This window comes from Carettochelys insculpta, chromosome 1 (assembly GCF_033958435.1).
Source record: "Carettochelys insculpta isolate YL-2023 chromosome 1, ASM3395843v1, whole genome shotgun sequence".
NCBI lineage: Eukaryota > Metazoa > Chordata > Testudines > Carettochelyidae > Carettochelys > Carettochelys insculpta.
In genome coordinates this window covers 319,115,234-319,142,282 of record NC_134137.1, presented here as the reverse complement: position 1 = coordinate 319,142,282, position 27,049 = coordinate 319,115,234, and the positions used below count along the sequence as shown (strand labels likewise).

At 46.6% G+C, this 27,049-nt stretch overlaps 1 protein-coding gene across 2 annotated transcripts in view; it reads right to left on the bottom strand.

The window, feature by feature from the left end:
• Positions 1–2,993, bottom strand: part of LRIG3 (leucine rich repeats and immunoglobulin like domains 3) — a 62,526-nt gene extending 59,533 nt beyond the window's left edge. For both annotated transcript variants that reach the window (XM_075013923.1, XM_075013930.1), the window contains exon 1: positions 2,728–2,993. In XM_075013923.1, coding sequence (XP_074870024.1) covers positions 2,728–2,918 — 191 coding nt within the window. In that variant the 5' untranslated portion in view covers positions 2,919–2,993. The remainder of the gene's footprint in view (positions 1–2,727) is intronic.
• Between the last annotated feature and the right edge of the window lie 24,056 nt (positions 2,994–27,049).

The following is a 27,049-nucleotide window of genomic DNA, read 5'->3' as shown; positions in this document are numbered from 1 at the left end:
GAGCACATATGCCAGAAGTAAACTGAAATCTAACTTTAAAGATATTTGTATATAAATACATTACAAATATTTATCAGTTTTCAATGGACTTCCATTACATTATGCGAAGAAAGCACAAAGGAAGATGATGGACTTTATTCTAAACTCCTAATAAAGCAGAGTAAAGTCTCCTATTTACACTATATGTCATGAGGCTTTTGAAGTATTAATGGAGTAACTACAACTTTGACAGCACAGGAACAGAATGCAAGCACTCGAGTTTCAAACTATGAAGCTCATTTTCTTTGTCTCCTTCTTCATGGTCACACTTTTCACACACCCAGGACATTTTATTAACTTTGTGAGAGTTCTGAATGAGACAGGACCAAGCCATCACTTCACTTCACACTGGTATACTACTTCATACCAGTGGACCTTTTTGGAGGTATTGGCGGGGAGAGAGGACAGGAAAACATTCAAAAATACGCTTATTCTTGAAGTTCTAAATCAGGCAAGAACCCTTCAATCCAACCATAAGAGAGTTCTAGCTTTAGTAAGGGCTTGAGAATTGGGTCTTATAGACATTACAATATCTTCCAATGAGGGCTGGCAGTTTTTCAACCTAAATTACAGACTTTGGAGATTATAGTCTTCTAATTGTCAACAAAATTCACAAAATCTGTTGCTATTTGTAAGTAAACTTGTTTTGGTGTAACAGTGATCACATTAACTCAAACTCTACTGGCTACCTGAAACAGAAAAGCATTGTTGTCTTGAAACTTGAGCAGTCAAAATTCCACTCACTAAATAGGAGGTAACAGACAATGTCACATGTTTCGGCCCTTTCTTATTAAGTGGAAGAGAAAAAAAAAAGAAAACAAAGGTACTTCTAAGGCATTTGACACAAACAAAAGAAACAGTTCCACCAAGGCAGCCAAACCACATGGTTTGGTGACACCTACAAAGACGTACTCCTGAGAGTTTCAGACCAAATGACACAGCTGTCCAATGAGTGATCACAGCAGGATGCTTTACAACAGGCCCAGTATTTATTTACACAAATGGAACTTATTTTCTCTCACTTCTTTGAAGGAATGTGAACTTACATAAAGACAATTTACATGACCAGTTGTGCTAACCATAAAAACACCCTTTAATTTATTTTAGGGCCTCTCACTAACATAATTACAAAAAGCAACACATTTAAGTACTTAGGTTAACACAGCCCGTACATTAAAGACAAGTTTCAGAAATAAGTTCCTGTTAAAGGGTCTGTGCTTTCCTCTTGGTTTTAATTTGTCATAATGATAAATCTAAATATTACCTTAAAGGTAAATCAAATGTTAATTTTTAACACCTCTAACAAGCTTTGTGAAGAGATTTATTTTATTTGTTTTACTCAGACAACTCAGTAGGCTCAAATGAGGATCAACATTCAGTAGGAAACACAATGAATTGTTGAACATGTATTTATTGGAAACATCTTAATCGTATCAACCAGAAGGAAAAGTTAAGTTTCTTTTTTTCTCCCAGATACCTTCCTATACTACTCATGGAAATATCTGCCTCCCAAAGACATTTATATGTTCAGTTCCATATGTTGTCAATACAGCCATCCATGTTTCATAAACAGACAAGCATGACCTCCAGATGAGGCAATTGAACAGAATTAGTCACAACTAATTGACATCCTTCCTGTTTATGTTAGTCTTTATCCCTATCTGTTTTTGAAATTTAATAGACCATAAGAAATATGGGGAAAAATGAGTGAAAAAAATTGAGACTCTGTACAGGAAAAAGTTCCAGCATTATTTTTCCTTTTAGGAAATTTCAATATCTTATGATTTCTCCAAAAATGTTTGTTATTAAAATTAAATATTCTAAACACGACATTTTAATATTCATTACTAAGTAATCATAAAGTTTTTCTGATATAAAAGTTATTTTCTTAACACATTTCTTAAAAGCACTAGTAGGGAAAAACAAAAGATCAACAAGAAAAACCATATAAATGCCACACTAGCTAATACGCAAATTCGTACTACCTACAAAAATAGTTACCCTATTATCTGCAAAAAAAGTGTAAAAAATATTCATTAGTTAACACTGCCAGAATGCACATTTCTCCTAACAACAGTGTGCAACTTCTCTGGGCCCAATTACTCTCAATGTTTATCAACCATCAAGTTTCTCACAGAGGTTCCCCCACCCCCCTTGGTAACTTTAAAACAGAAACAGACCTTCAGTCTTAGCATCTCTTCTTTCCCAGGCCTCCCTCCAAAATAACCCCCCTAGGTTTCAGTATCAATTTTAGTTCAGCCCTTTGGCAGGATACCAGAGTGCCTCAACTTGCGAAAGAACAAGGCACTTCCAACAGTTTCCAGTTCCCGCATTAGTCGCCTGTACACAAAACTTTCTCCCTCGCTCACAGGGTCAGCCCCGCAACAGAGAAACGGCCCTGGCACCCCTTCCCCCCCGGGCACTGCTGGGAGCGGAGCCGTGCACCTCTTCCGAGTCCTGGCCCCCTCAAGGGGAGGCGGCAGCCGGAGGAGGTCACAGGTGCGGGGGAGCCCTGCCCGGCTGAGCCCCGGCGGGCACAGGTAGGAGGTGCAGAGAAGGTGCCCTTCGCTCCGGACCGGCGGCAGTTCCCCTCCCGCCGCAGCCGGACCCTCGGCATCCAGCCCGGCAGCAGGTCCCGGAGCGGGCTGGGGTCCCCGGCCATGCCCCGCCACGCCCCGCGACACTCACAGCTGCACCACCCCGGGCGGGAGCCGCTCGGGCACCCGGCTCAGCTCGCGGCGGCTGCAGTCCAGCAGGTCCCCGAGGCAGCGGCACGGAGCCGGGCACGGGGCGGCCGAGCTCCCCGCCAGGCGGCCAAGCAACAGCAGCAGCAGCAAGGCCAGCGCAGCGGCTGGCGCAGCGCGGCACGGGCAGCTCATGGCCGGGCTCCCCGGGCCGCAGGGAGAAGCAGACAGCACCCAGCCCGCGGCAATCACCGCCAGCCCCAGCCCCAGCCGCGCCGCAAACTTTCCGCCTCCGCCTCCTCCAGAGCCTATCCCGCTCCGCCCCGCCCGCAGCCCCCTCCCCCGGCCACGTGACGACAACAAGCCGCCAGCGATGGGCTAGGCTGGGGCCCGGTCGCCCCACAGGCCTCCGGCGCGGCGGAGGGCACCGCCAACAGGGGGCGCAGGCGCGCAGGGCGCCCCTCGGGCCAGTCCCCGCCCCTCGCCGGAGGCCACCGGAGCCCCGGCGCAGCCCGTGCCCGGGCTCGCCTGTCCCTGGGCCGACTGCGGGACACCTGGTGAGATGCCGCCTGTGCCGTGCAGCGCCCCCGCCAGCTGCTGCTGCCGGAGCGCGCGGAGCAGACCAGCCGCCCCTGGTGTGCAGAGGCGGTGCCCTGCCCCGCAGGTCTTCGGTGCGCTGGGGCACGGACAGCCCCCCCCCCCCGCCCCGAGCGGAGGGCCGTGGACTTGGCCGAGTGGCGCGACCACAGCGAAGGGCCCCTCCAGGCTCCTGGCTGAGGCGCGCCCCTTGCCAAGGTTGCAGTGGCGCACACATCCCCCTTTCCCTCGCCGGCGCAGGGATGGGGGTGACCAACCTGACGCCCAGTGCTCCAGGCCTGGCCAGCCCCCCAGCATGCACCCACCGCTCCTGACATGTGTCTCGTGGCGTTCACCCCAGAGTATAGCCACAGCAACAGCCTTTCACGCTTATGCAGAATGAAGGGTTGGGAGCTGATCCTAGCAGCAAGGGGGTGGAAGTGGGAGCAGAGGTCGTCTCAGTGGTTTGATCGTTGGCCTGGTAAACCTGGGCTTCTGAGCTCAATCCGTGAGGGGGCCATTTAAGGATCTGGGGCAAATAGATTTTAAAAAAAGGAAGGTGCTTGGTCCTGCCAAGAGGGCAGGGGACTGGGCTCGATGCCCTCCCGAGGTCCCTTCCAGCTCTATGAGATGTGTGGGTGTGTTTATCTCTTCCCTTCTCCTCCACTACCATCCGTGCTCCCCTGGAAGCAGCTCGTCTGTTTCTGTTTACGCAGTGTGGAAAGGCAGCTAACATCTCCATTTGGGTGCTGGACACAGATATAAGCCAGCCACCCACTGGCTAAAGCGCAGGCAGAAAGTACTTAAGCCTTGAAGATGCATTCCGTGCCAGGGCTCAGAGAATCTGTCAGTTGGGGCTTTAGGGAACCCAGCGAGACAGGTGACTGAGTTGTGGGTGTTGTCTAAGGGACAGAGCAGTACCACATGCCTTAGGGAGTTTGGGTATAGGGCAGAGGCAATCTACAAACTGACTGAGTGTCCTTGCAGGTGTTAGGGGACAGTTGCTGTGGAGCCTGCAAGGCTGGGACACAAACAGGATGGAAATAGTCTCCTCCCTGCTATTGCAGCGCTTAAAGGAAGGATGGAGAATCTTCCCTGTGCCCATGCTGTTTGGGACTTTGGTACATGTAGGGCTTGGCTTCTCCTGGTCAATGCCCAGGGCCATAGGATTTTGAGCTTTCTGCAGCTGTGAGCCCAGCCAGAGGCAGTGGGGGAGGATGAAGCCTGCTAGTTGGGGTGTTGGTTACCTGAATGATCTCACCAGGGACTGGTTCTCTGTGGGTGATATGGAAGAGCAGCAGGATTGGTGGGATGAATGGGCAGAGCAAAAAGTCATTGAGAGGGGAAGCATTTAAAGGGCCAATGGGTGCACAGAGATGATACGTAACCTGCCACTGCCAGCCAACACTTACCAGCCACTACAGTAAGCAACCACCATTGGGTGGAAAAAGGGGTGAGGTACGATGAGGCTCTGCTAACCAGGAGCCCACATGAAGCAGGGGCTTCACTGATGGACTAACGGGGAAACAATCAGTCCTGCACATTGCAGCTTTGCCCAGCTACCAGCCTCGTTCTTCCACCTCCCATCATCAACCATTGGAGCCCCACCACTCACTAGTGGTATGTGGGCAGCTGGCAAGTAACGGTAGCCGTACTGTTTGGAAAGGAAAGAGAAAACATATGGGACAATTGTCCCATTTAAAAAAATAATTGGGGATTACCTACAGGAGGATATTGATATGGGACTATTCTTTTAAAAATGAGACATAAGGGCCGTGTCTACATTAGCCAAAAACTTCGAAATGGCCATGCAAAAGGCCATTTTGAAGTTTACTAATGAAGCGCTAAAATACATATTCAGCGCTTCATTAGCATGCGGGCGGCCGCGGCACTTTGAAATTGACGTAGCTCACCGCCGCACGGCTCATCCCGACAGGGCTCCTTTTCAAAAGGACCCCACCTACTTCGAAGTCCGCTTATTCCCATCTGCTCATAGGAATAAGGGGACTTTGAAGTAGCCGGGGTCCTTTCAAAAAGGAGCCCCATCTGGACGAGCCACGCGGCGACGAGCCGCATCAATTTCGAAGTGCCGCGGCCGCCCGCATGCTAATGAAGTGCTGAATATGTATGCCAGCGCTTCATTAGTAAACTTCAGAATGGCCATTTGCATGGCCATTTCAAAGTTTTTGGCTAGTGTAGACACGGACAAGGTCACCTTTCCTCTCCCCTCCCCATTTTCAGCTACAAAGACAAGAATCCCTAGGGTACCAACCTTGCCCTAGCCATGGGCGAAATGTACTACCATATTTTTTACTAGCACCTACAGGCCTCCACAGATACTGAGAAAATTAAGATTGCCCCATAATGCAGATGAAGGATATGATGAGGTAAGGGGGACAGATACTAGTCGCTGATAAGACCCCTCTGCATTCTTCCAGGGCCTGAACCCTTGAGAGTTCTCAGAGGCAAGGAGAATTCCTGGTATCCAACCCTTTCAAGCATCAGCAGTGGGGGAACATGAAAATTGTGTAGGAGCATGAACAGGCATATTGCTGTGCTTCCAGGACATACGGACGTTCTGGGTTAGACCAGAGGTCCACCTAACCCAATATCAAGATAGTGGCCAATGCCAGGTGCTCCGGAGGGAATGAACAGCAAAGGTAAAACCATCAAGTAATCCAACCTGTCATCCATTCCCAGCTTCTGGCAGGCAGGGGATGGGACATCATCCTTGCCCATCCTGGTTGTATCATCCCTGAACTTATCATGCTCTTTTTGAATCCAGTTTGTAGTTTTGGCCTCCACAACATCCTGTGGCCAGAAGTTCCAGAGGTTGACTGTGTGTTGTGAAAAAATGCTTCATTTTTTTGTTTGTTTTAAACCTCCAGACATTGCACCTACTGGCACAGTTAGCACAACTCTGGGTCTGCTCCATCTTATTCCTGAGTCTAAACCATCTCTCAGTTCTAGCATCGAAAAAACTTGAAAGGAGGTAATGGCAGATCTTTGTCCCATCCAAAACCTGCATAGCTGGTCCTTATACAATCAGTTCTCCGATTTCTTTCTCTTTATTCATTGTGCTGGTTGGATGGCACATGGGAATGAGACAGGGACAATATTTTTCCTACCTCTTTCCCAAGACTGAGGTAGCCTATAGATGATATAGCAATATTAGTGATTGTTGAAAAACAAGAAATCCTGTGGCACCTTATAGACTAACAGATAATTTGGAGCATAAGCTTTCATGGGCAAAGACCCACTTTGTCAGATGATTGTTGATAAGTCCCACATGTCCTGATCCTACAGTGGAATCTACCTTACCCCATTCCTACTCCCGGGAAGCAGAGTCCAAACAACCGCAGATTGGAATCTCATGTAAATTATATGCTTCCTCTAGCACTCACCTGACCAATAACATTTACCTGAACATAAAATTGCTACATGAGGCCACGAGTACACTTTCAGGTAGATCAATGCTGCCACGGTTGATCTTCAGGTGTTTGATTGAAAATGAAAAGTCAAAACCTTTGTATTCGGCATAATAGATGGTTTGAATAGGGGAGACAGACACCACAGAGAATGAGTAGTTGATGTAGATTGTTGCAGAGCTCATCTACAAAAACTAAGCCACTGCACACTGGACAGGGAAGGATGGAAGGAAGGAAATAGTGAGGGAGACATCAGACACCAATGCGCACTTAATCCATGCTTGTTGATGATGATGATGATGATGATAGTGACATGCTAGGTCAAACTTACAGGATCCCTGCATTAGCACAAATACTTCTGGCCCTCATTAGGAGTTAGGGAAGTTGACAGGCGTGAACACTCCCATTGGCCTCCTTTAGTGGAAAAGTCATGGTAGCCGGAATTAAGGTATATTAATTCCAGCTCATAGGAAGAAAACCGAGTAGGTCTTTTATGCTTAATGGCTCCTCTGCACATTCAGGTAGGTCCAAGATTTGGTTCATTGTCTTTATTAGTTTCCCCCTCTCTATTGATCTGACAAGAAGCATGCAAGGAAGCCATTTTAGTCTCATTTGGAAAAAATATTTTCTGATGACATTAGTTTGATGTCATTGTTAATGGAGCATAAATGTGTTAAAATGGCTATGAAGAAAGATTTTCTAATACCTAATACTACCCAAATCAGCACTTAAATCATATAGGCTGACAATATTTCAAATACAAGTTACTGTGCAGACAGCTGTTTTGAAGTGCACCTGTTGTAATAATGGCCAGCTGAGTCAGTGGGCAAAGGCTGACAGAGGTGAAAGTAGGCCAGTGTGGCACATGGGTAAGAACCAGCTGCCAAACTGGCCTGCACATGGCTGACTTTTTGCTCCACACCCCTGTCCCCACTTCCTTCATTGTCCCTGCTAGATCCTACCAATGGCCAGGAACTCCATGCCCTTCAAATTGCCCCGAGAGCCCCGGGGCTCCTGGCTTCCCCAACCGCTGGCCATGAAGGAGTGGCAAGGGGAGTTCCTGTTCCTAGCCCTGACCCTTCTGCCCAAGGCCCCGCCCCTTCTGGGGCCCAAATCTGCCTCCTTGCTAAGCTTGCCTAGCACAGAGCGAGATGCACCAATAAAGTAAACAGGTAATTTTTTTAAAAGTACTCACTGTTGGCCTGATTCTTCTCCCATTGAGGTCAATGCTAAAATTTCCATTGATTTAATGGGAACAGATGTCTGACACTGGTAAATGTAAATACATTCAAACATTCCAAGGCTAACTACATAGTTTAATATGTGGTTTCTCTTTAGATTATATACATTTTTTGCCTTTTGCTTCTTGAAAGTGATCTAGTTAAAGAGGAAAATCTTTGTCTCCATTGCAGTTAATTATCAAATGCATGTTTTAAAAATAAAATTGAATATGAACAATTTGGTAGCATACTTTACTACAATTCCCAGAATGCACAGCAAGTGCCTCTTTGTTTGGAATATGCCAGCTTGTCTTATCTTGAGTGTTGGCAAGGGCAGTGACTCAGAGATAAGTAGTAACAGAGGTGTTAAGCTGTCAGTTTTAACATCCAAGAGGATATATAAAAGCATTCTGCACTTATTTTATCATATCAGTGAATGACATATTTTATGTAAATGTGAACTGTGAGGAAGGAAAAGAGCTGAACAGAGAAAGTAAAGCACAAAAGCAGCTTCAAATACTTCAGGGGGAATAGTAACAGAAAGGTATCCGTGTTAGTCTGTATTCTATCAAAACAGAAAAGCAGTTATGTAGCACTTTAAAGACTAACAAAATAATTAATTAGGTGATGAGCTTTCATGGGACAGACCCACTTCTTCAGATCTACAGCCTTACCAGAACAGACTCAATATATAAAGCAAAGAGGTTCAAAATTATTATCAAGGTTGACAAATCAGAAAAATTGTTATCATTGTTGGCAAATAAGATAGAAGAGCCAAGGGTGGGGGTGAGGGGTAATGGTGAAAGTGGGTAATAGTGAGGACAATAATAACAGAGAGGTAGCCGTGTTAGTCTGTATTCTACTGTCTGTTACTGTTTTATGTAACACTGCATGGTGCCTTTTCAGCGTTGTTAAGCATAACTTAAAGAAACCACTATTTCAAGGCACAGTCTTAAGAAAACTTTATACAGCTGAGGTGCTAATAATGCGTGAAATGTCTTTAATTTTCCTAAGTTTCTACCGTATTTTAATTTATTAATTGGATTTTTTGTGAACTCTACTTTTTCCTTACTGCTCAGTAAATCATTTTAAAATTCAGCATATCATGTATTTCCTTGCCAGTGATGCTATAGCTGTGTTTGTCTCTCTTCTATGAATTGTAAAATAAAGTATTAATATCTATCTTTTATTGGTTCATTAGTATATCTCAGAGCCCTGGCATTTATTAATACAGAATTTAGTACTGCAAATCTTTGTTCACATAAGTTGTTCCTAGTCTTCAGTAGTCCCCAGAGCCATTTTAGACAGTGCTATCAAACCTGCAATAGCCTTGGACTCTACCAGTAAGGACATGGGTTTCTCTAACCAGTGTTAATTTCATGTTTACTGCTTAGACTACAATAAATAAGAGAAGTGGGGTCTTGGTAAGTGTAGACCATCCAAGGCCTGAGCCTCCTGTTCCTGTATAACAAGATACACCTATTGCTGAGCTTCAGTTTTAGGCACTATGCCCTTCCCAATTAGATATGGCACAGGAGTCTGGCTTAGGTGGTAGCAGAGGAAAGAAAATTGCATAATGAATCTTGTACCTGGGAACTGAACTGGCTTTGCCAGGGACCCCAAGTTTCTCAATACAGGCCCAGATAATTTATTTAAGTCATCTGCACAAGGGCTTGAATTTGTATTTCTTTCAAGGTGCATTAACTTGTAGGCAAACTAACATCTACAAAGTGTCTAAGTAAAATTTTATAGCTAGCATTAACTAATTTAAATCAAAATATTACTTTAACATACCTCTCTGATGACAGTTTATGTCAGACGTCAGATATTTCCATCTTACTAATACAAAATGAAAACAAAATGCAGCACAGTTGTTTAACTGAACAGGGGCTATTGTCTGTTGCGATTGACATATGTTTTACATAATTACATAGTAATATGTGATATGCATTTAAATGAAACTGTTCAGTCCATTTTCAGAGGATGTATCTGTACCATCAGATGCATCTATGGCATATGTGAGGCTATGTCTAAACTTGCAGTTGATCAACAAAACTTTTCTCATTCACATGTGCGTAACCCAGCTCTTCCCATCCCCCACCCCAAACAACAAAAATTTTGCAATAGCAAGTGGAAGTGTGACTGCTGCTTGATGGGCAGCAGTGCTCACCTGTGGAAGCTGTCCAGGGAGGATGCAAGTATTTGTGTCCAAAAAAGCGTTACCCAGCTTTGTCATTAAAACCTCTGTAGTGCAGGCATACCTCCAGAATTTCAAAAATAATTGCTCATTACCCCCATCAACATTATGTCTTGTTTGGGACTGTAGGAAATAAGACTTCTCCCAACCATTTGTATTGACAGACAATCTCTACACTAATCTAATATTTCAGATTTTCCACTCCCAAATGCTTGATAAAATGATTTAGTAAATTACTGACACTATTGATTATAAGAGAACATGACTTCCTTTTCTAGTATATCATGTGTGTGCGTGTGTGTAAATTCAGGGCACAAAACCCCTAGGATGTATATGTTTGTTGACTGCACATATGTCCAACCTATTCAAAAGAAGGTTGGCCCAACACAAGAGCTGTGTCTACACATGCATGAAACATTGAAATATGTGGCTGTCTTTCGAAAGAATGGGAAGGGCGTCTACACGTGCAACACCTTCTTTTGAAAGAAAATCAAAAGAACGGGGCGCAGATGTCGAAATCCGAACCCTGATCTTGCGTCAGGAAGATCGTCCCGTTTCAAAAAGCTAAATCGAAAGAGTGCATGTGTAGATGCTCCACATCCTGCTTTTTCGAAAGAGGGGTCTGCCATGGTGCCTGTCAGCTGAAGCCCGAGGCCGCTCTAGCCGGCAGCAGTGGGGCTCTGTGATCCCCACGTCTGGCTGCCTTAAAGCAGCATGCATGTAGGAACTCCGTGGCAGGAAGCTGAGTGCATGCTAGGAGCAGCCCCATCATGAGCTCCAGTTGCATGCTCTGAGTGAAGCCCGGGAGCAGTAGTATGCCATGATGGCCAGCACACAGCCCCCCTGTGAGCCCCAGGGCCCTCAGGGTTCTGGGGGGAGAAAACACAATGCTCGCCTCCTGGATGGAGCGGGAGCTCAGGGACCTCCTGGGCCTCTGGAAAGAGGAGGAGGTCCTCCATGAAATGGATGTTAAGTTGTGGAACACCACAGCAGTTGCCCACCTGGCCCAGGGCCTCCTCGTGAGGAGCCATCCAGAGCATATGCTGCAAAGTAAAGGAACTCCACCAGGGCTGTGCCCATGCCTGGGACCAGGCCAGCTGCTCCGGGGTAGCCCCAGCAACCTGCTCCTACTACCAGGAGCTGAATGCCCTGCAACAGCTCCCCACCCCAAGTGGTGCTTGATACATCGTTGGACAGGCCACAGCTGGAGGCAGAGGAACACCACTGAGTGGTCGAATGAGGAGGGGGACCTTGCGATCTATGTCCCCTCCCGGTCATCCCTCCAGTATGTCCATGGCGGGGCTCACACCCACTCCATGGGGCAGGGGTGACACACTGGGCTCACACAAGACCAATGGTCCCGGGCCTCACACATGTGGTACACAGCACCCTGTGGTGGCCCACCGGCGATAGTCAGCACCTGCTCCCCGCAGACAGCGTCATGAGTTGCATGTGGGGCGGCAGCCGCTCAGGACTGGAGGGCACCGGGGGACCACACACCATGGGCTGGGAAGAACAACCCAGCTGAGAAGCCCCTCAGCCACTGCACTGTTGTATGGGATGCTCAGCCTATGGAGGGGAAGGTGGGTGCCCTGCGGCAGGGCAGCCCACAGCCAGAGCCCCCCAGGCAATAGTATGTTACCAACACTCTCTCCATCTCTCCATACTGCTGCACCATCTGTGGGCCAGCAGAGCCCAGCACTGTCCCTGGTCCCTGAGAGCCCCCTGGCAGATGTTGAGGGTGAGCAGGCCCCACTCTGTGCCGCGCATTGCCGGGACCACAGACGGAGAGCCCCCCACTGGGCAGAGGACTACTCAGCCAACCACCACCAGGCCGAGGTGACCGAGTGGCACCTGCGCCTCATGGAAGCCGAGCTGGACTGACAGAGGGCGGAGTGGGAGAGGCAGCTGAACACCCTGGAGGACATCGGCACAATGCTCCAGGAGCATGAGGCCAATATTGCCCACCTTCTGGCCCCCACGGCTGCTCCCCTCACCGAGCCTGCTCCCACACTTCCAGCCAAGCTGCTCCCGCTCCCCCACACAAAGCCCAGCCAGGCCTTACCTGCCGGTGCTCCCTGCCCCTTCCCCGCCTCATTGGGAACCCCGCGACCAGGGAGGCAGTGGATCCTGGGGCCAACGGGGCTCGTGGCCCACCAACACGGCCCTGGAGTAAGATCCCTGCCCGCTTCCAGGTTCAGAACTCCTCCAACCCCCCTCTACGCCATCTGTTCCTGCCCCCTGTACATAGTTGCACATTCTGTCCAGTTGTTTATAAATATTTATCTTCCATATGCCTCTTCATGCTGTGCTCCTCAGAGAGGGATGATGGGTGGTGGATGTGCAGGTGTGGTTCTGGTGGAGGCCATGGTGGGGTTGGGGTGGCAGATGTGCCTGGGGAGGGGTGTGGGTGCAGGTCATAGGGGGCCATCCTCAAAAGCCTGCCTGAGGGCATGTCTAATGCGGATGCCATTCTGGTGGGCCTGGTGGTTGGGGCAGCGCCTGGCTGCTCTTAGCCAACACAGTCAGCATTGCCCTCCCTCACACATATGCGTCCCCCTTACCCTCCACAATGTTGTGGAAGATGCAACATGTGCCCATCACCTGGGGCACATTAAGGACCCCACCCTCCAACCTTGTGTGGAGGCACCTACACCATCCCTTAAGGTATGCGAAGGCCTGCTCCACAATGTTGCAGGCATGGTTGAGGCACTGGCTGAGCACCTTCCAGGAGGGGTCAAGGTGTCCCGTGTATGGCTGCAGGAGCCATAGATGGAGGGGGTAGGCCACATCTGCCACCATGCAGAGAGGCATGGTGATGTTCCCCCCAGCCAATGGGATCTCCCACTAGGGGACAAATGTGCCAGCCTCCAGGAGCCGGCAGAACCCAGAGTTCCGGAAGACCCAGGTATCGTGGGTATGGCTGGCCCAGCACACAGATGTCTGTGAACGGGCCCCTAATGCCCACCGAGGCCTGGAGGACCACCAAATGGCAGCCCTTTCTGCTGCCATACTGGCCGGCGCTGTGCGCCAGGGTCCGGATGAGGACGTACGTGCTGTCCAATGCACTGAAGCAGTTCAGGAAGCCCAGGTCCTTGAAGCCTGTGATGGTGGCATCCGGATCCCTCAGGAGGATGACCCTGTGCAGCAGCATTGCATTGATGGCTCTGATGATCTGCATGGTGGGGAGAGGGACGTGTGCTCCCATGAGGGTATAGCAGGCCATCCCTGCCCATCCCCAGCTCCAGCCTGCCCCCTGCCCCCTTTTGGCCTGCCCCCTTCCAGCCTGCCCCTGCCCACCTGGCCCCTGCAGCCAGGGGTTCCCCTTTCCCCAGACCCCCGCCCCCATAGTGGGGCGTGTGGCCGTGGCCTGCCTTACCTCCATAAGTATGGCCCCAACGGTGGCCATGCCCACCCCAAACTGTTGTCCCATGGAGCAGTAGGAGTCTGGATGGCCAGTTTCCAGATGGCGATCATGACCCGTTTCTCCAGGGTGAGTGGGCTGCCTGCAGGTGTCCTGGTGCCAGCATGCAGGGGTGAGCCAGTGATGGATCTTCTCGGAGGTCTGCCATGACATGCGGAAGTTCCGCAGCCTCCTCTCGTTATTCTACTCCCCCAGCACCAGGCGCTCCCACCAGTCGGTGCTGCTGGGTGGCTCAAAGGTGCCAGGGCACCCGGGCGGGGGGGAGCCCAGCTGTGCCCTGAGCAGGGGAGGGGCCATGTTCCCAGGGGTACTGCTCAGCCACCCGAGTAGATGGGAGGTGGCTGCAGCAACAGTGGAAGGGCTTGTCAGCCATGGGACCCATCTGTGAGATTTTCTACCTGCCTTCTTTCGAAGTAGAGCTTGAAGCAGTGTGGACGCTCCCTTTTGAAAGACTGTTGTGGCCCTTCGAAAGGGCGGATTGACCCATCAATCTGCCATTAGCGTGCGGTCACTCCATTTCAACAGCTGCTATTTCAACCTCCATGTATCAATTTTTTCCTTTTTTGAAGGACTGAGACTGAGCTAAGGAATGAAAAAGCCAACTTACTCCTCCATGCAGAAGTACCACTACAGCACTGGACTTAGTCTCCTCCCTTCCTCCCCGACCCCACCTGCAGTGCCAGAACTGCAGAGGGGGATGATAGAGAATGATGCACTTTGTTATTCCTAAAGCACTGTGGATCTTAGTCAAAACCCATGGGTGGTAGGCCATGGGGTCAAGGGAAGGCACTGCCGTCCCAAAAAGACAGGGGTGGCCCTGCGTACACTCTGCCGCAGACCACTTCCTACCTTTATGCAGCCGGCTGCTCTTGGCCCATAGGTGGCAGGCAGACGGAAGGGGAGAGGTGGCCAAATGGGCTGGCCAGGGAGTCTGAGGCCATGGGGGTGCCTGGCTGGCTGGGAAGGTTGGAGCCCCACAGCCTACTGGGAGGGGCTGGGGGACCTGGATCACTCCCAGGCTGCGGGCAATAGCTTGGGGTTGGGGCTGGCCACTGTGGTGGGGAGGGGGCTGGGCTTGTCTCCACAGGGTGTGTATGGAAGGGGCAGCGCCTCAGGCAGAAGGGGCAGGACTTGGGGATTGGCTTCCCACAGCTGTGGGTTCACCCAACAACCATGCAAAAACCCTCATCTACCCACAGTTGCATTAATTTTTCATGTATGCCCCAGCTTTCAGAGCCTCCACAGCCTGGGATTGGAGTATTTGGAATCCCAGGGGAGCTATGCTGGCGGGGAGTGTAAGAGTGTGTGGCTGGAGTGGACTACCACATGGCTAGACCTGGCCTCTCAAAAAGCCTGAGAGATCGGTCATCTCTTGGGATGAATTTTGCGAAGGGAGTAAACACTGTATTAGGTATGGGAAACCTATGGCTTGTGTGCCAGATCTGTCCCCTGGCTTTCCTGGATCCAGCCTGCAAGCCTGAGGCAATCCCTGCCTCACAGTGGGTTGAGCTCCAGTGCTGGCTCACCCCACTGCAAGGGGTAGGAGCCCCAAGCTTCATGGGCTGGATCAAGGCATGCCACAGGCCTCATCTAGCCCACGGACTCTTCCTGGAAGGAGGAGGAAGAAGCTCTGTATGCTATTGTTCCGTCTGAGGGAACGGCAGCTCAGGGGAACTTTGACCCTGTGCTTGCTTGCAGGGTCCACCCCCTTCCCTCTCATTTGGCCAGGAATTCCAGACAGTGAGAGTGGTGGGGGAACTGCCTGCGAGCCCCTGGCACCATGGAGCTACCTATGCCCCACATGGGAGCTCTGCCCCAATCCCCTGCCCCTTCTTGCACCCCTCTTCCTGTGCAGCCACCTCCCAGCTCCCTCCCATGAACTGAAACCCTCAGGTTTGTCCCTCCCCAGAGCCTAAGGAGCCCTTCAAAATCTACTAGTCCCGGGCCCCCAGAAGAGTTAATACAGCGCTGGGGTAAGCCCTGAGCCTCAGAGTCCCCTCTACCCCACCCCCCAGCCTGTTAGTTGAAGGGAGTGAGGTGAGGGTCTCTTTTGCTTTCTGCTCCTTGGTTGAGGGCCAGGTCAGTGAGGGTTGGGTGGTTTTTTTTTTTGGGGGGGGGCAGGTCTTTTTTTTTTTTTCTGTGGGTCAGTGGCACCCAACCAGTATATATATCCTTAACATAATCATGCTGGGGATCTTTGTGATGAAATTCTCATTGTGGTTTCTTTGCAGCAAGTGCTTTCTGGTGGCTTTCGAAGCAGAAAGGACAGCTTAGGGCTGGTAAGTAGCGCTGTTTGGGATACAGAGCAGAGAACTCGCACCCTAAACAGTGCTCGTGTTTATCTGGAGTTTCCCTTTCTCCTGGCTGCTCTTATGTTCAGAACCATCTCATTCATAGGACTGATTGGGGTGGCAGCCCCAAGCCTCCTATTTTGGATGGGACGATCTTGGGACAATTCCCCATATTGCTGTTAGCTTGCAGATCCCAGAGCAGCCTGGGGAGTCTTGGTGCAGGGCAGCAGCAGGCAGAGGGAAGCAGAGCGACGTAGGCTTGTGGGAGTGGACCGGGCCAGGGCTGGGTCGAGTCTGGCCTAAGCCCCCACTTCCCACCACCATGGTGAAACAAAGTGACCGGAGTGGGCAATGTGTGAGGGCAGGGGGAGGAGGGTGTGGAGGAGGCTGCTGTATTGTTCCATTTCCCATGGCTCCTGCTGCTGTGGTGAGTGTTTATGGGGGGGACGGGGGAGCTCCCTGCTGCTGCCTTATGTCAGCCCCCCCAGTAATCTCCCATGTCATGATGCTCAGGGGAGGAGGTCTTGTGGAAGGGCGGAATGGGGGCAGGAGGCAATGGAGCAGTGGCAAGAAGGGGCAGGGTACAGCTTGGGGGGAACAGGTGGAGCGGGAGTAGGGTGGGGTGGAGCAGGGGCAAGAAGAAGTGGAGCAGGGAGTGGAAACTGAAGCAGATGGGTGGTCGTCCTGGGCCAGGCACCCTCCTAGGAATGGCCAGGCTTAAGCTGTTTGTAAAAGAATCCAGTTCATCCAGCCCTAGAGCTAAAGTAACTCTGTGGCCACAACTGGGGAAGTCCAAAAAAGTCTGCTTCTGTTTAAACACAAAATCATACATTTATTCTTGTGGGTGAGGATGGAGGGAGATCTTTCACATACACAAGACAGCTTGCAGCAGACGGTGGAGAGTTTGCCCCAGGCACCTGTCTGGAACTAGAGGCTCCCAATAGAATGCCTTGTTGAGTACAGAAGACTTCTCCTTCCCCTACTCCCATCCCTGCTGGGGCTGTCAAGATTCCTACCTTACAGAATCTTACCGTGGAAAATGACTGGGTTTAACAGGGAGAGTCTCCCCCTTGGAGATACAAATATTGGCTGATTCCAGTTTTTGTTTATAATAGCATTAAAACCTGATGACCATGTACTGCAGTTCCTGCGAATACTCATTGCAATTTCACATGCCTTTGAGGGAAAACAATAACTGTTCTTAAATAATTTCCTAGTACAGTAACTGTGAATCTCCTTTTAGTGTGTTTTAAGTCCATGGTTAATGTCCCAAAGCGCATGTAGAAGTCTCCTTTTTGGCAGTAATTATACTTGACTTTATGTATTCCAAAACACAAACTATGAAAACTGAAGTATGCATAATTTGAGTGCATATTACAACCAGCAAAAAGCTGGAAAGCTTTGCTTTGAGCAGAAAATGTTCAGCTTTTCTAGAATTCATCCAAATGCAGAGTATTTAGCTCCTCTACAAGTAAATTTGAATCCTAAGGGAATCCACATGTAGTAATGATTGTTAATGTTTTCAAGTCTTGTCCTGCATGTGGTTAAGTGAGAAGTTACGTGCATGAATGGAAGGTCAATTAAACAATCAACTTCAAAGCAGAAGAAGGTTTCACTTTAGAAATTTTTGAAGGAATACTCAAATGGAAATCTAGTTAATATAAATAAAAAGTAGTTTCAGGTAGGTGCTCCCACAATACCTGTGTACAATAAATAAATAAATAAATAAACCTCTCCAACAAATTTCTTTTTTATGATTTTTAGTATTTTCTAAATGTGTTGTTAGGTGAAAGTCCATAAAAACAATAGGAGAAATAGACTGAGTTTATACCTCTTTCTCTAATCACTAAGGCTACGTCTACACGACAGCCCTATTTTGAAGCAAGGAATTTTCAAAATAGCACAACCAAACACAAAGGCTATGGCTACACTTGAATCCTCTTTCAAAAGAGGAATGCAAATGAGAGGAATCAAAAATGCAAATGATGCACTGATTTACATATCTTGCACTTTATTTGCATAATCTTTTTTCAGAAGAGAGTCTTTCGAAAGAAAAAAAGCATTGTAGACAGGGCTCTTTCTAAAGTAAACCCCATCTTCCATTTTATTTTCCAAAAAGCCCCATTTAAACTGCTTTTTTCTTTTGAAAGAATCTCTTCTGAAAAGATATTATGGAAATGAAGTGCAAGATATGTAAATTAGTGTCTCATTTGCATTTTCAGTTTCCCTCATTTGCGTTCCTCTTTCAAAAGAGGAATACAAGTGTAGATGTAGCCAAAATGCATTTCAAAATATCACTTAACTATTTTGAAATAGTACTTCCGGTCCATGGCACTGTTTCAGAATAATGCCATTGGAGCCCATTATGGCCTATTTCAAAATAGACATTATTAGTCAGGGAACGAGGTTTACCTCAAATGAAATAACACACCCATTATTTTGAATTTATTTTGAAATAGCATGTGCATCATTTAGACCGTGTCTACACTAGCCCCAAACTTCGAAATGGCCATGTAAATGGCCATTTCGAAGTTTACTAATGAAGCGCTGAAATACATATTCAGCGCTTCATTAGTATGCGGGCAGCAGCGGCACTTCGAAATTGACGCAGCTCACCACCACACGGCTCGTCCCAACGGGGCTCCTTTCCGAAAGGACCCTGCCTATTTTGAAGTCCCCTTATTCCCATCCGCTCACAGGAATAAGGGGACTTCGAAGTAGGTGGGGTCCTTTCGAAAAGGAGCCCCGTCGGGACGAGCCGCGTGGCGGCTAGCTGCATCAATTTCGAAGTGCCGTGGCCGCCCGCATGCTAATGAAGTGCTGAATATGTATGTCAGTGCTTCATTAGTAAACTTCAAAATGGCCATTTACATGGCCATTTCGAAGTTTGGGGCTAGTGTAGACATAGCCTTAGACAATGCTAAAGTTATTTCAAAATAACTGCTGCTATAACTTGGCTGTGTAGACATAGCCTAAGAGTTAACAATAGTCGTAGTGCTCACAGTAACAGGTAAAAGTCGATTTGTGATCTATCCTAAATCAACAATGTTCTTTAACCTGGTAGTTTTGTTGCTTAGTGTTTACAACAATAACAAACTCCATAAGGGTTACTTATTAAATATACTATAAAATTAAGTAAGATGCCAAATTATCTGCTTTTACTTGTATGTATGTATATATGTACAGTATAACATACACAAATAGTAAAACATGATGTATAGCTAGATATACTCTGTATCTACCAGTTAGTGGTGCGTGTTGATAATGCACTTCTGGCTGCCTCACATGTACAATAATCTATCTTCCTAGACACTTGTTCTACTATTTCCGATACCTGCAGCTTGAAACCCTTGAACTATTTTATTTTATCAAAGTAAACCTGCCTCCATAGAATATTTTCTACTTTAAACTCAATTTTTTTAAATTTCTCTGCTAAGTTCACACTACCTTAAGCACTAGAAATGGAAATACTTAGTCCTATCTATACCATTGCTTAGTTTGAGGTCCTGTATTTCAAAATTTATTCTGACTGTAGTGGGAATTCCTATCTTTAGAGACAGAAAGCCTACTTGTTTGTTAGTAGCCTGGAAAGTCCAGAGACATTTTGAAGTATTGGATTTTGACGTATTAATTCACTACTGCACACTGAAGTTATTTTAAATCATTTTTTTACGCTCTTTGAAAGCTGGTCTGGTCTCATCATACTGCTTGATTCTCCACTGCCTTGCACCTTGTGTGGTTATTTACACCCTGAAAAGCATTTAATACCTAGATCCAGACCACAAGAGGACTTTGGCACTTAACTACCCTTTTTGGCCACATCTACACAAGAAGCCTCTGCCGACAGAAGTGAGTGTCAGAAGGGATTTCCCAGCAAAACTTCTGTTGACAGATCACATCTACACATAAAAGCAGATCAACAGAGTCGATTGCAGACAGCAGCCAGACTGCCCAGCCCTCTCTTAACAGAATGGCTGACCGGAAGCTCTGCAAACAGGGCTATCTGGTGAACCAGAAGCCCCATCTGTCAACAGATGGGCCCTGGAGCATCTACCTGGCTGTTTTGTTGAGAGAAAACTGTTGAGAGAGGCATTATACCTGAATAGGGAGAGGTATAATGCTGCTGGCGGAAGTACCAAGTTTTGTTGACAAACTGTTGATACGTAGATGCTCTGCATTTTTTTCTGGCAGAAGCCCCGTTTTGCCAGGAAAAGCTGCTCGTATAGACATGGCCTATGTGTGTAAGCCCAAAACTTAGGTATCCTGGGCTCCTCAACCCTACCACCAGCTGCCACCACCTAACCATATAGATGCCTATACCCTTAGTATCTAATTTTCACTGGCAGTGGACAGGACATTCTGGATTCTAACTGAGTGGGTCACGACCCACCCACACTCATTTGAGGCTAGGCCAGTAAAATAAGCCCCTGTATCTGAGATGTGTCAGAGAGGTAGCCGTGTTATTCTGTATCTTTAAAAACAACAAGAAGTCCTGTGGTACCTTACAGACTAACAGATATTTTGGACGAAGCGGGTCTTTCCCCACAGAAGCTTGTGCTCCAAAATATGTGTTAGTCTATAAGGTGCCACAGGATTTCTTGTTGTTTTTATATCTGAGATATACACTGCACACCACTGGCAGTGGGGAGCAGTGTATGGGTAGCTACATGCTGCAGTGAAAAACTGGCTGCATCCACATTGTTTAGCTACACAGTGCACATCTTTGAAAGGCTCTGGTGGAGGCGGGAATCAGGGAATGGTTCCCAGGTTAAGAGCTGCCCTAACCTTTTCCTACTGTGGGAGCCTTTTACCTTTAATGGAGTGTTTCTCTGCAGTGGGGAAGGGTTCTAACAGGCCCATGTGGAGAGGAAAAGATCCAGCAGTCAGACTCATCACTGTAAAAAACAGCAGTGCAGACAAAGTAGACAATTCTTGACACATGGACAAATACAGATAAGCAGACAGAGCTTGGGTGTGAATTTACTTGCCTAAGCTGTACCTCACCATCTACAGAGGTCTTTATATCCACAATAGTGTGGCCTCCACACACCACAAAAGGTGTGGGCAGTGTAGATTTACCCTTATGTGGCTACTTCTGCAGATTATGGTCTTTAAAACTTTTGAAAGATTTTGTATATAAAATATAAGCAACCTCATCCAACCATTTTTCATACTGAGCTTTTTTAAAAAAAAACTTAATGATAAACACTAAGTAATTCTTTCTGAGTTATTTTTACAAGTTTTCCTTTGAATTACTTATTTTGATAATTTCACATATACAGTCACTGCGTTCCTCATGTGAGTAATATTCCAGCTACCCTAGTAATGTCACTGAGATGAAATTAAAAGTGCAGAAATTTTCAGTGATGGATTTTTCACTACCACTGTGAACAATGTGTTCCACGGAGATTGTAATTCTGCCAAGGGTCATGGTAAGCCCTGAGACCTGTATCTTTTTAGTTATAAAATAGAATTGTGAAATAAAATCACAAAGTGTTTAGTCTACAAAGTGAGCCTTTCCTATACAGGTTGAATCTCTCTAGTCTGGCACCCTTGAGAACTGATTGGTGCTGAACCAAAGAATATGCTGTACCAAGGGAGGTCAATTAGCACACTGCCAACACTCCCACTGCTTAATGGGCTCTTAGAAGACATTTAGGGGTAAATTAGAGTTAAATAATAACACAGAATACTGAGAGCCAGGAGTGGTGGCTGTAAATAAACTTTATGAGACCACGGGAAACTCATCCATACCCATGATAAGCTAACTAAAGTCATGCCAGCTTACGGATTTTGATTGATGAGTGCATTCCAGCCTACACAGGTTCTACCTGTATTTCAGATAATATTGGAAATATAGGAAATAACCTATTATAAAATTAAACCATAGAAACAAGATAGAATAAGGGTGTGACTAAAACCAACAAATCAAGGGCATTCAGAGTTAAAGCTAAAAATGTAGGCTCTGACTCTGCCTTTGAACTTACGGTGTTGCTTAAGAAAGAGGGGAAAATGGCACAAGGTGAGGATGAAGTGGTGGTTAATACTTCTAAATATTGCTGCCTGAGTCTATTTTATATTTTTCTTTTTTGTTTTTAAACAGATGCTTCTTAAAGTGTGTTATTCTTTTTACTTTGTAATCCATTGTTAGAAAGGTGCACAGAGGTGACAAACTGAACAGAAGCCATTATTGACTATTGTGCACATGCAAACAAGGACCATTTAACAATGCCTGGTGCAAGACTCAGCAGTGATCTAGAAGAACTTCAGCATGCTGCAGGAGATGCCATTGTTTGATTAGATGACTAGGTGGATGCTAAATAAAATAGTAACAGAGAGGTGGCTGTGTTAGTCTGTACTCCAACAAAATAAAGCAGCAGAAATGTAGCACTTTAAAGACTAATAAAATGATGTATTCGGTGATGAGCTTTCATGGATCAGACCCACTTCAACAGGTCAATCTCATTTCCAATACAGACTGACATTTGCTAAATAAAATAAATAGTGATCTATTGTAGCTCTGAGGGAATCATTATAGACTGTGATACAAAGTGCTGATTGAGAAAAGCACTTCTGTACTTTAACGAGAACATTTAGGCACCTGATGTAGGTCTACTCAGCTCAGTGGAACTTCAGCACATGCTTAAAGTTAAGCCTCTTTTCTGAATAAGGATGTTTTCCTGAACTGATTGTTAACAGTGCTTACCAGCCAAGTTAGATGTGTCTGGAGAGTACAATAATCCATGCATTCCCTTCAAGGTTGTCTGATGTTTGTTCAGTTCACATTTGGCTCACAGTGCTCAAATGCAGTAAAATTTGTATGGAAATCTCTGAATATTGAAAACCATTTCATCCAGCTATGTTGATTTGCAGTACAGGTTGAACCTCTTTAATCTGGCTCTCTTGGGACCTGACAGGTGCCGAATGAGAGAATTTGCTGAACCCCAGGAGGTCAGTATTGTCTAGCAGCATTGCCAACACTTCCATTGCTTTCTGGGCTCTTAGAGTACGTTTAGGGGTAAATTACAACTAAATAACAGCAGAGAACACTGAGAGCCAGGACTGGTGGCCATAAACAAACTTTATGGGACCACGGGAGACTTGGCCATGCCCATGATAAGTGGTCATCTTGCTAACTAAAATCATGCCGGATTATGCATGTTGCTGGACCAGAGATTGCCAGACTAGCAAGGTTCAAGCTATATATGAATGATTAATAGATTCATAGCTTACGTTGTCAGAGAGGACCCATGTGGGTATCTTGTCTGAACTCTTACATAGGCCACAGACTTTGCCTGAATTAATTCCTGTTGGAACTACAGCATATCTTTTAGGAAAACATCCAACCTTGATTTTAATTTTTTCCATTGATGGAAAATTTCTCTTACCATTTGTAGGTTTTTCTAATGGTTAATTCCCATCACTGGAGGTGAGGGGGGCACGAGTCAGCATTCATGTTACATTTCCCATCAATACACAGCCTATGCTGGGGTAGCTAATATTCCTAGTGGCCGATCAACTTTGTTTAGGAATCGTGGTTCCATGCCACCTGAAGCACATTGTGCATAGACTAAGAAGAAGATTATCCTCACTGTTAAAAAGTGTTATTTGTAATCTGAATTTACTTAACTTCAACTTCCAGCCATTGATCCTTGTTATGCCTTGGTCTGCTAGATAGAAGAGTCTATTCTCAAATTTTTGATCCCCTTGCCATTCCTTATAGAATGTGTTCAAGTCTCTCCTTTACTTTCTTATTGTTAAAGTAAACAGATTAACTAGCTGGAGTCTATCACTGCAAGTCATGTTTTCAAATCTTCTAATTATTCTCATGGCTCTTCTCCGGACCCTCTCCAATTGACCAGCATCCTTCTCAAATTGTGGACATCAGAACTGGGCACAGTATTACAACAGTGATTGCATCAATTCCAAACACAGAGGTAACATAATCTCCCTACTCTTACTTGAGATCTTCCTGATTTTTCATCCAAAGATCAGCCCCTGGTGTCAGTTTTCATTGCTCACTTGTTAAATTTTCAAATACGTTCATTCTTTCTCTCATGTTGCCCTTCACGCCTGGCAGATGCTCTCCATAAATATCCATAAAACTAACTTATCATCCTTCAGAAACCCCTTTAACACTCTTCTTTGCTGTAACGTCTAAGAAAACTTGATGAGAGTTACACTGCTGGGGTGCTGACAGCACAGCCTATAATGCTGATCCATAGAGTCGTGAGCTATGTCTACACTTGACATAGCAGTCGACTGCTGATATGCAATTTTAGCTACACAATTGACGTAGCTAAAATGGACTTATCAGAGGTCAACTGCTATGGCTGTCTACATGGAATCATGTCTTTAGCTGTGTCTACACGTGCACGCTACTTCGAAGTAGCGGCACTAGCTTTGAAATAGCGCCCGTCACGGCTACACGCGTTGGGCGCTATTTCGAAGTTAACTTCGACGTTAGGCGGCGAGACGTCGAAGTCGCTAACCTCATGAGGGGATCGGAATAGCGCCCTACTTCGACGTTCAACCTCGAAGTAGGGACCGTGTAGACGATCCGCGTCCTGCAACGTCGAAATTGCCGGGTCCTCCATGGCGGCCATCAGCTGGGGGGTTGAGAGATGCTCTCTCTCCAGCCCCTGCGGGGCTTTATGGTCACCGTGGGCAGCAGCCCTTAGCCCAGGGCTTCTGGCTGCTGCTGCAGCAGCTGGGGATCCATGCTGCAGGCACAGGGTCTGCAACCAGTTGTAGGCTCTGTGTATCTTGTGTTGTTTAGTGCAACTGTGTCTGGGAGGGGCCCTTTAAGGGAGCGGCTTGCTGTTGAGTCCATCCTGTGACCCTGTCTGCAGCTGTGCCTGGCACCCTTATTTCGATGTGTGCTACTTTGGCGTGTAGACATTCCCTTGCAGCGCCTATTTCAATGTGGTGCCGCGCAACGTCGAAATTGAACATCGACGTTGCCAGCCCTGGAGGACGTGTAGACGTTACTCATCGAAATAGCCTATTTCGATGTAGGCTTCACGTGTAGACGTAGCCATTGGGAGCTTTTCTCTCATTGACCTTCCTTAATCCTCACTGCTCGCAAGAAGTTCTGGGGTTGACATTGACCCCAGACAGTGCCACTTCGTGAATGTGTGAAACAACACCCTGGAAGGTTGACCCTGAGTAGATCAATCTTTCATGACAGTGTAGATTTCACCTCACTGTTTCCTTGTACTCCCATGTCAGTCTGTCTGTACGTAGCTGTTGTCTTCTGTCTTACACTTTTATTGTCAGCTCTTTGGGGGCAGGACAATCTTTTTGTATGATGTTTGTAAACTGCCCAGCAAAGTAGGGTCCTGGTCCAGAACTATATTCCTAAGCACTGTGGTCATACAAATAATTAATAATGCACTATTCCCTCACATATAAAAATTAAGCTTCATCTCAGAGGACAATGGGAGCTTTAAAAGATATGTCCCCATTGTTGCTAAATTATTTGCATTAGAAAAGGAACTTTAAAATAAGATTGTACTTAAAAATTAAGGGCCCAGGCATAATGTCTACACAGAATGGGCAGAAAATGGGCAGAAAGAGGGTGGGAATTACTCTGTAGAGTGTTGATCAGGGCAATCAACTAAAAGGTAGTGAATCCTTGTTGAAATATCTTCTCATTAGCTAGAGGGGTAAATTGAATTAGGGCCTCACACATCTTTGGTGAGTTCTCTCATCACTAGGCTAAAGGTTATAGGTAGGATTAATTTAATTTTTAATAATTTTAATTATAATATCTATTTAAACATTTTTTTTAGAGTTGTATCCATTTAAACTTTTGCAGTTGCAAGTAATTATGTGGGGACAGGTCAGACAATTATTTAATGACATGCTGAGATTAAAAAGGTTAAAGCTTTATAAGCCATTAAAACACAAATAGTCAACATCACATGTCAAAATACAGCATGCTGACTTTTGTGGAACCCATTCTAAGATGCTTTTCTTTCCCAGGCATTGCATAGGACATCTAGGCCCCTAACTCTGGCTTCATAACCCCCATTAGACTAATAGATATTTTGGAACATAAGCTTTCGTGGGCAAAGACCCGCCTCATCATCTTTGCCCACTGAAGCTTATGCTCCAAAATATCTGTTAGTCTATAAGGTACCACAGGACTTCTTGTTGTTTTTGAAGATACAGACTAACACGGCTACCTCTCTGATACAGGACCCCCATTGTTGTTCTAGTGACTTTCTTCAGCTTGGTCTGCACTAGAAAATTAGGTCAGGATAACTACGCCACCTCTGAAAAATTCACGCCTCTGAGTGGCATAGTTGAGTTGACCAAAGTCTTCATTTGGTCAGTACTAGCTTAACAATTTCTTCCTTTTATTGAGCTACCTGCCTTTGGGGAGGTGGATTAAGTACACTATGCCAAGAGGAGAATCCTCCCTTTGGCATAATCTGTATCTACACAGAAATACCAAATGTATAGCCTGGGCCACTGTAACATTTTAGGTGTGGCCAACCTTAAGTGCCTACGCTAAGCATTGCCCTCAGTGTTGCCTATAATGTGAGTGCTTGCCCACCCCAGAAGATATTCAAATGCCACATAGCCTATTAGCAGACTGCTCACAACCAGCAGCATGCATTTCCACTGGTGGTGCACATCCAACCATGCCTAAATGCACATAACAAAATTTATTCTGCACAGGGATGGAAAAGAATTTTGGCAGGAACATTGATTGGAATGCTCAGTGTTGCAACACCTAAATCCCTTTGAGGATGCAGGAGAATGTTTCCTGTTCTCATGGGGGATAAGGGTGCTAGCAATTTGTATGGCCATTATTACCACTAGGATGGGATATGAGCATGCCAGTGTAAGTGCAAAGCATCTGCCAGCAGTTTCTGAAAATCTATTGGGTGTATAGGTTTGTATAGATGGGATGATAGGTGTGCATAGCTTGATGGGATGCCTCCCAGGAGGCCAATTATCCCATAATTAGCTCTGCTTTGTACACACTAATAGAACTGTGGAATTGAAAGGGAGGGAGTAGAAGGAAAGTCACTATTTTAGGTGGATTTACTATTCCGTGTTAAATGATCTGTTATTCCTGAATAACAGGCTCAGCTGTGTGGTTACAAGGTGTTTTCTTACAGAAGAAAGGGTTCCTATAGAAGAAAATCACCAGTATAGACAAGCCCTTAGAAGGGT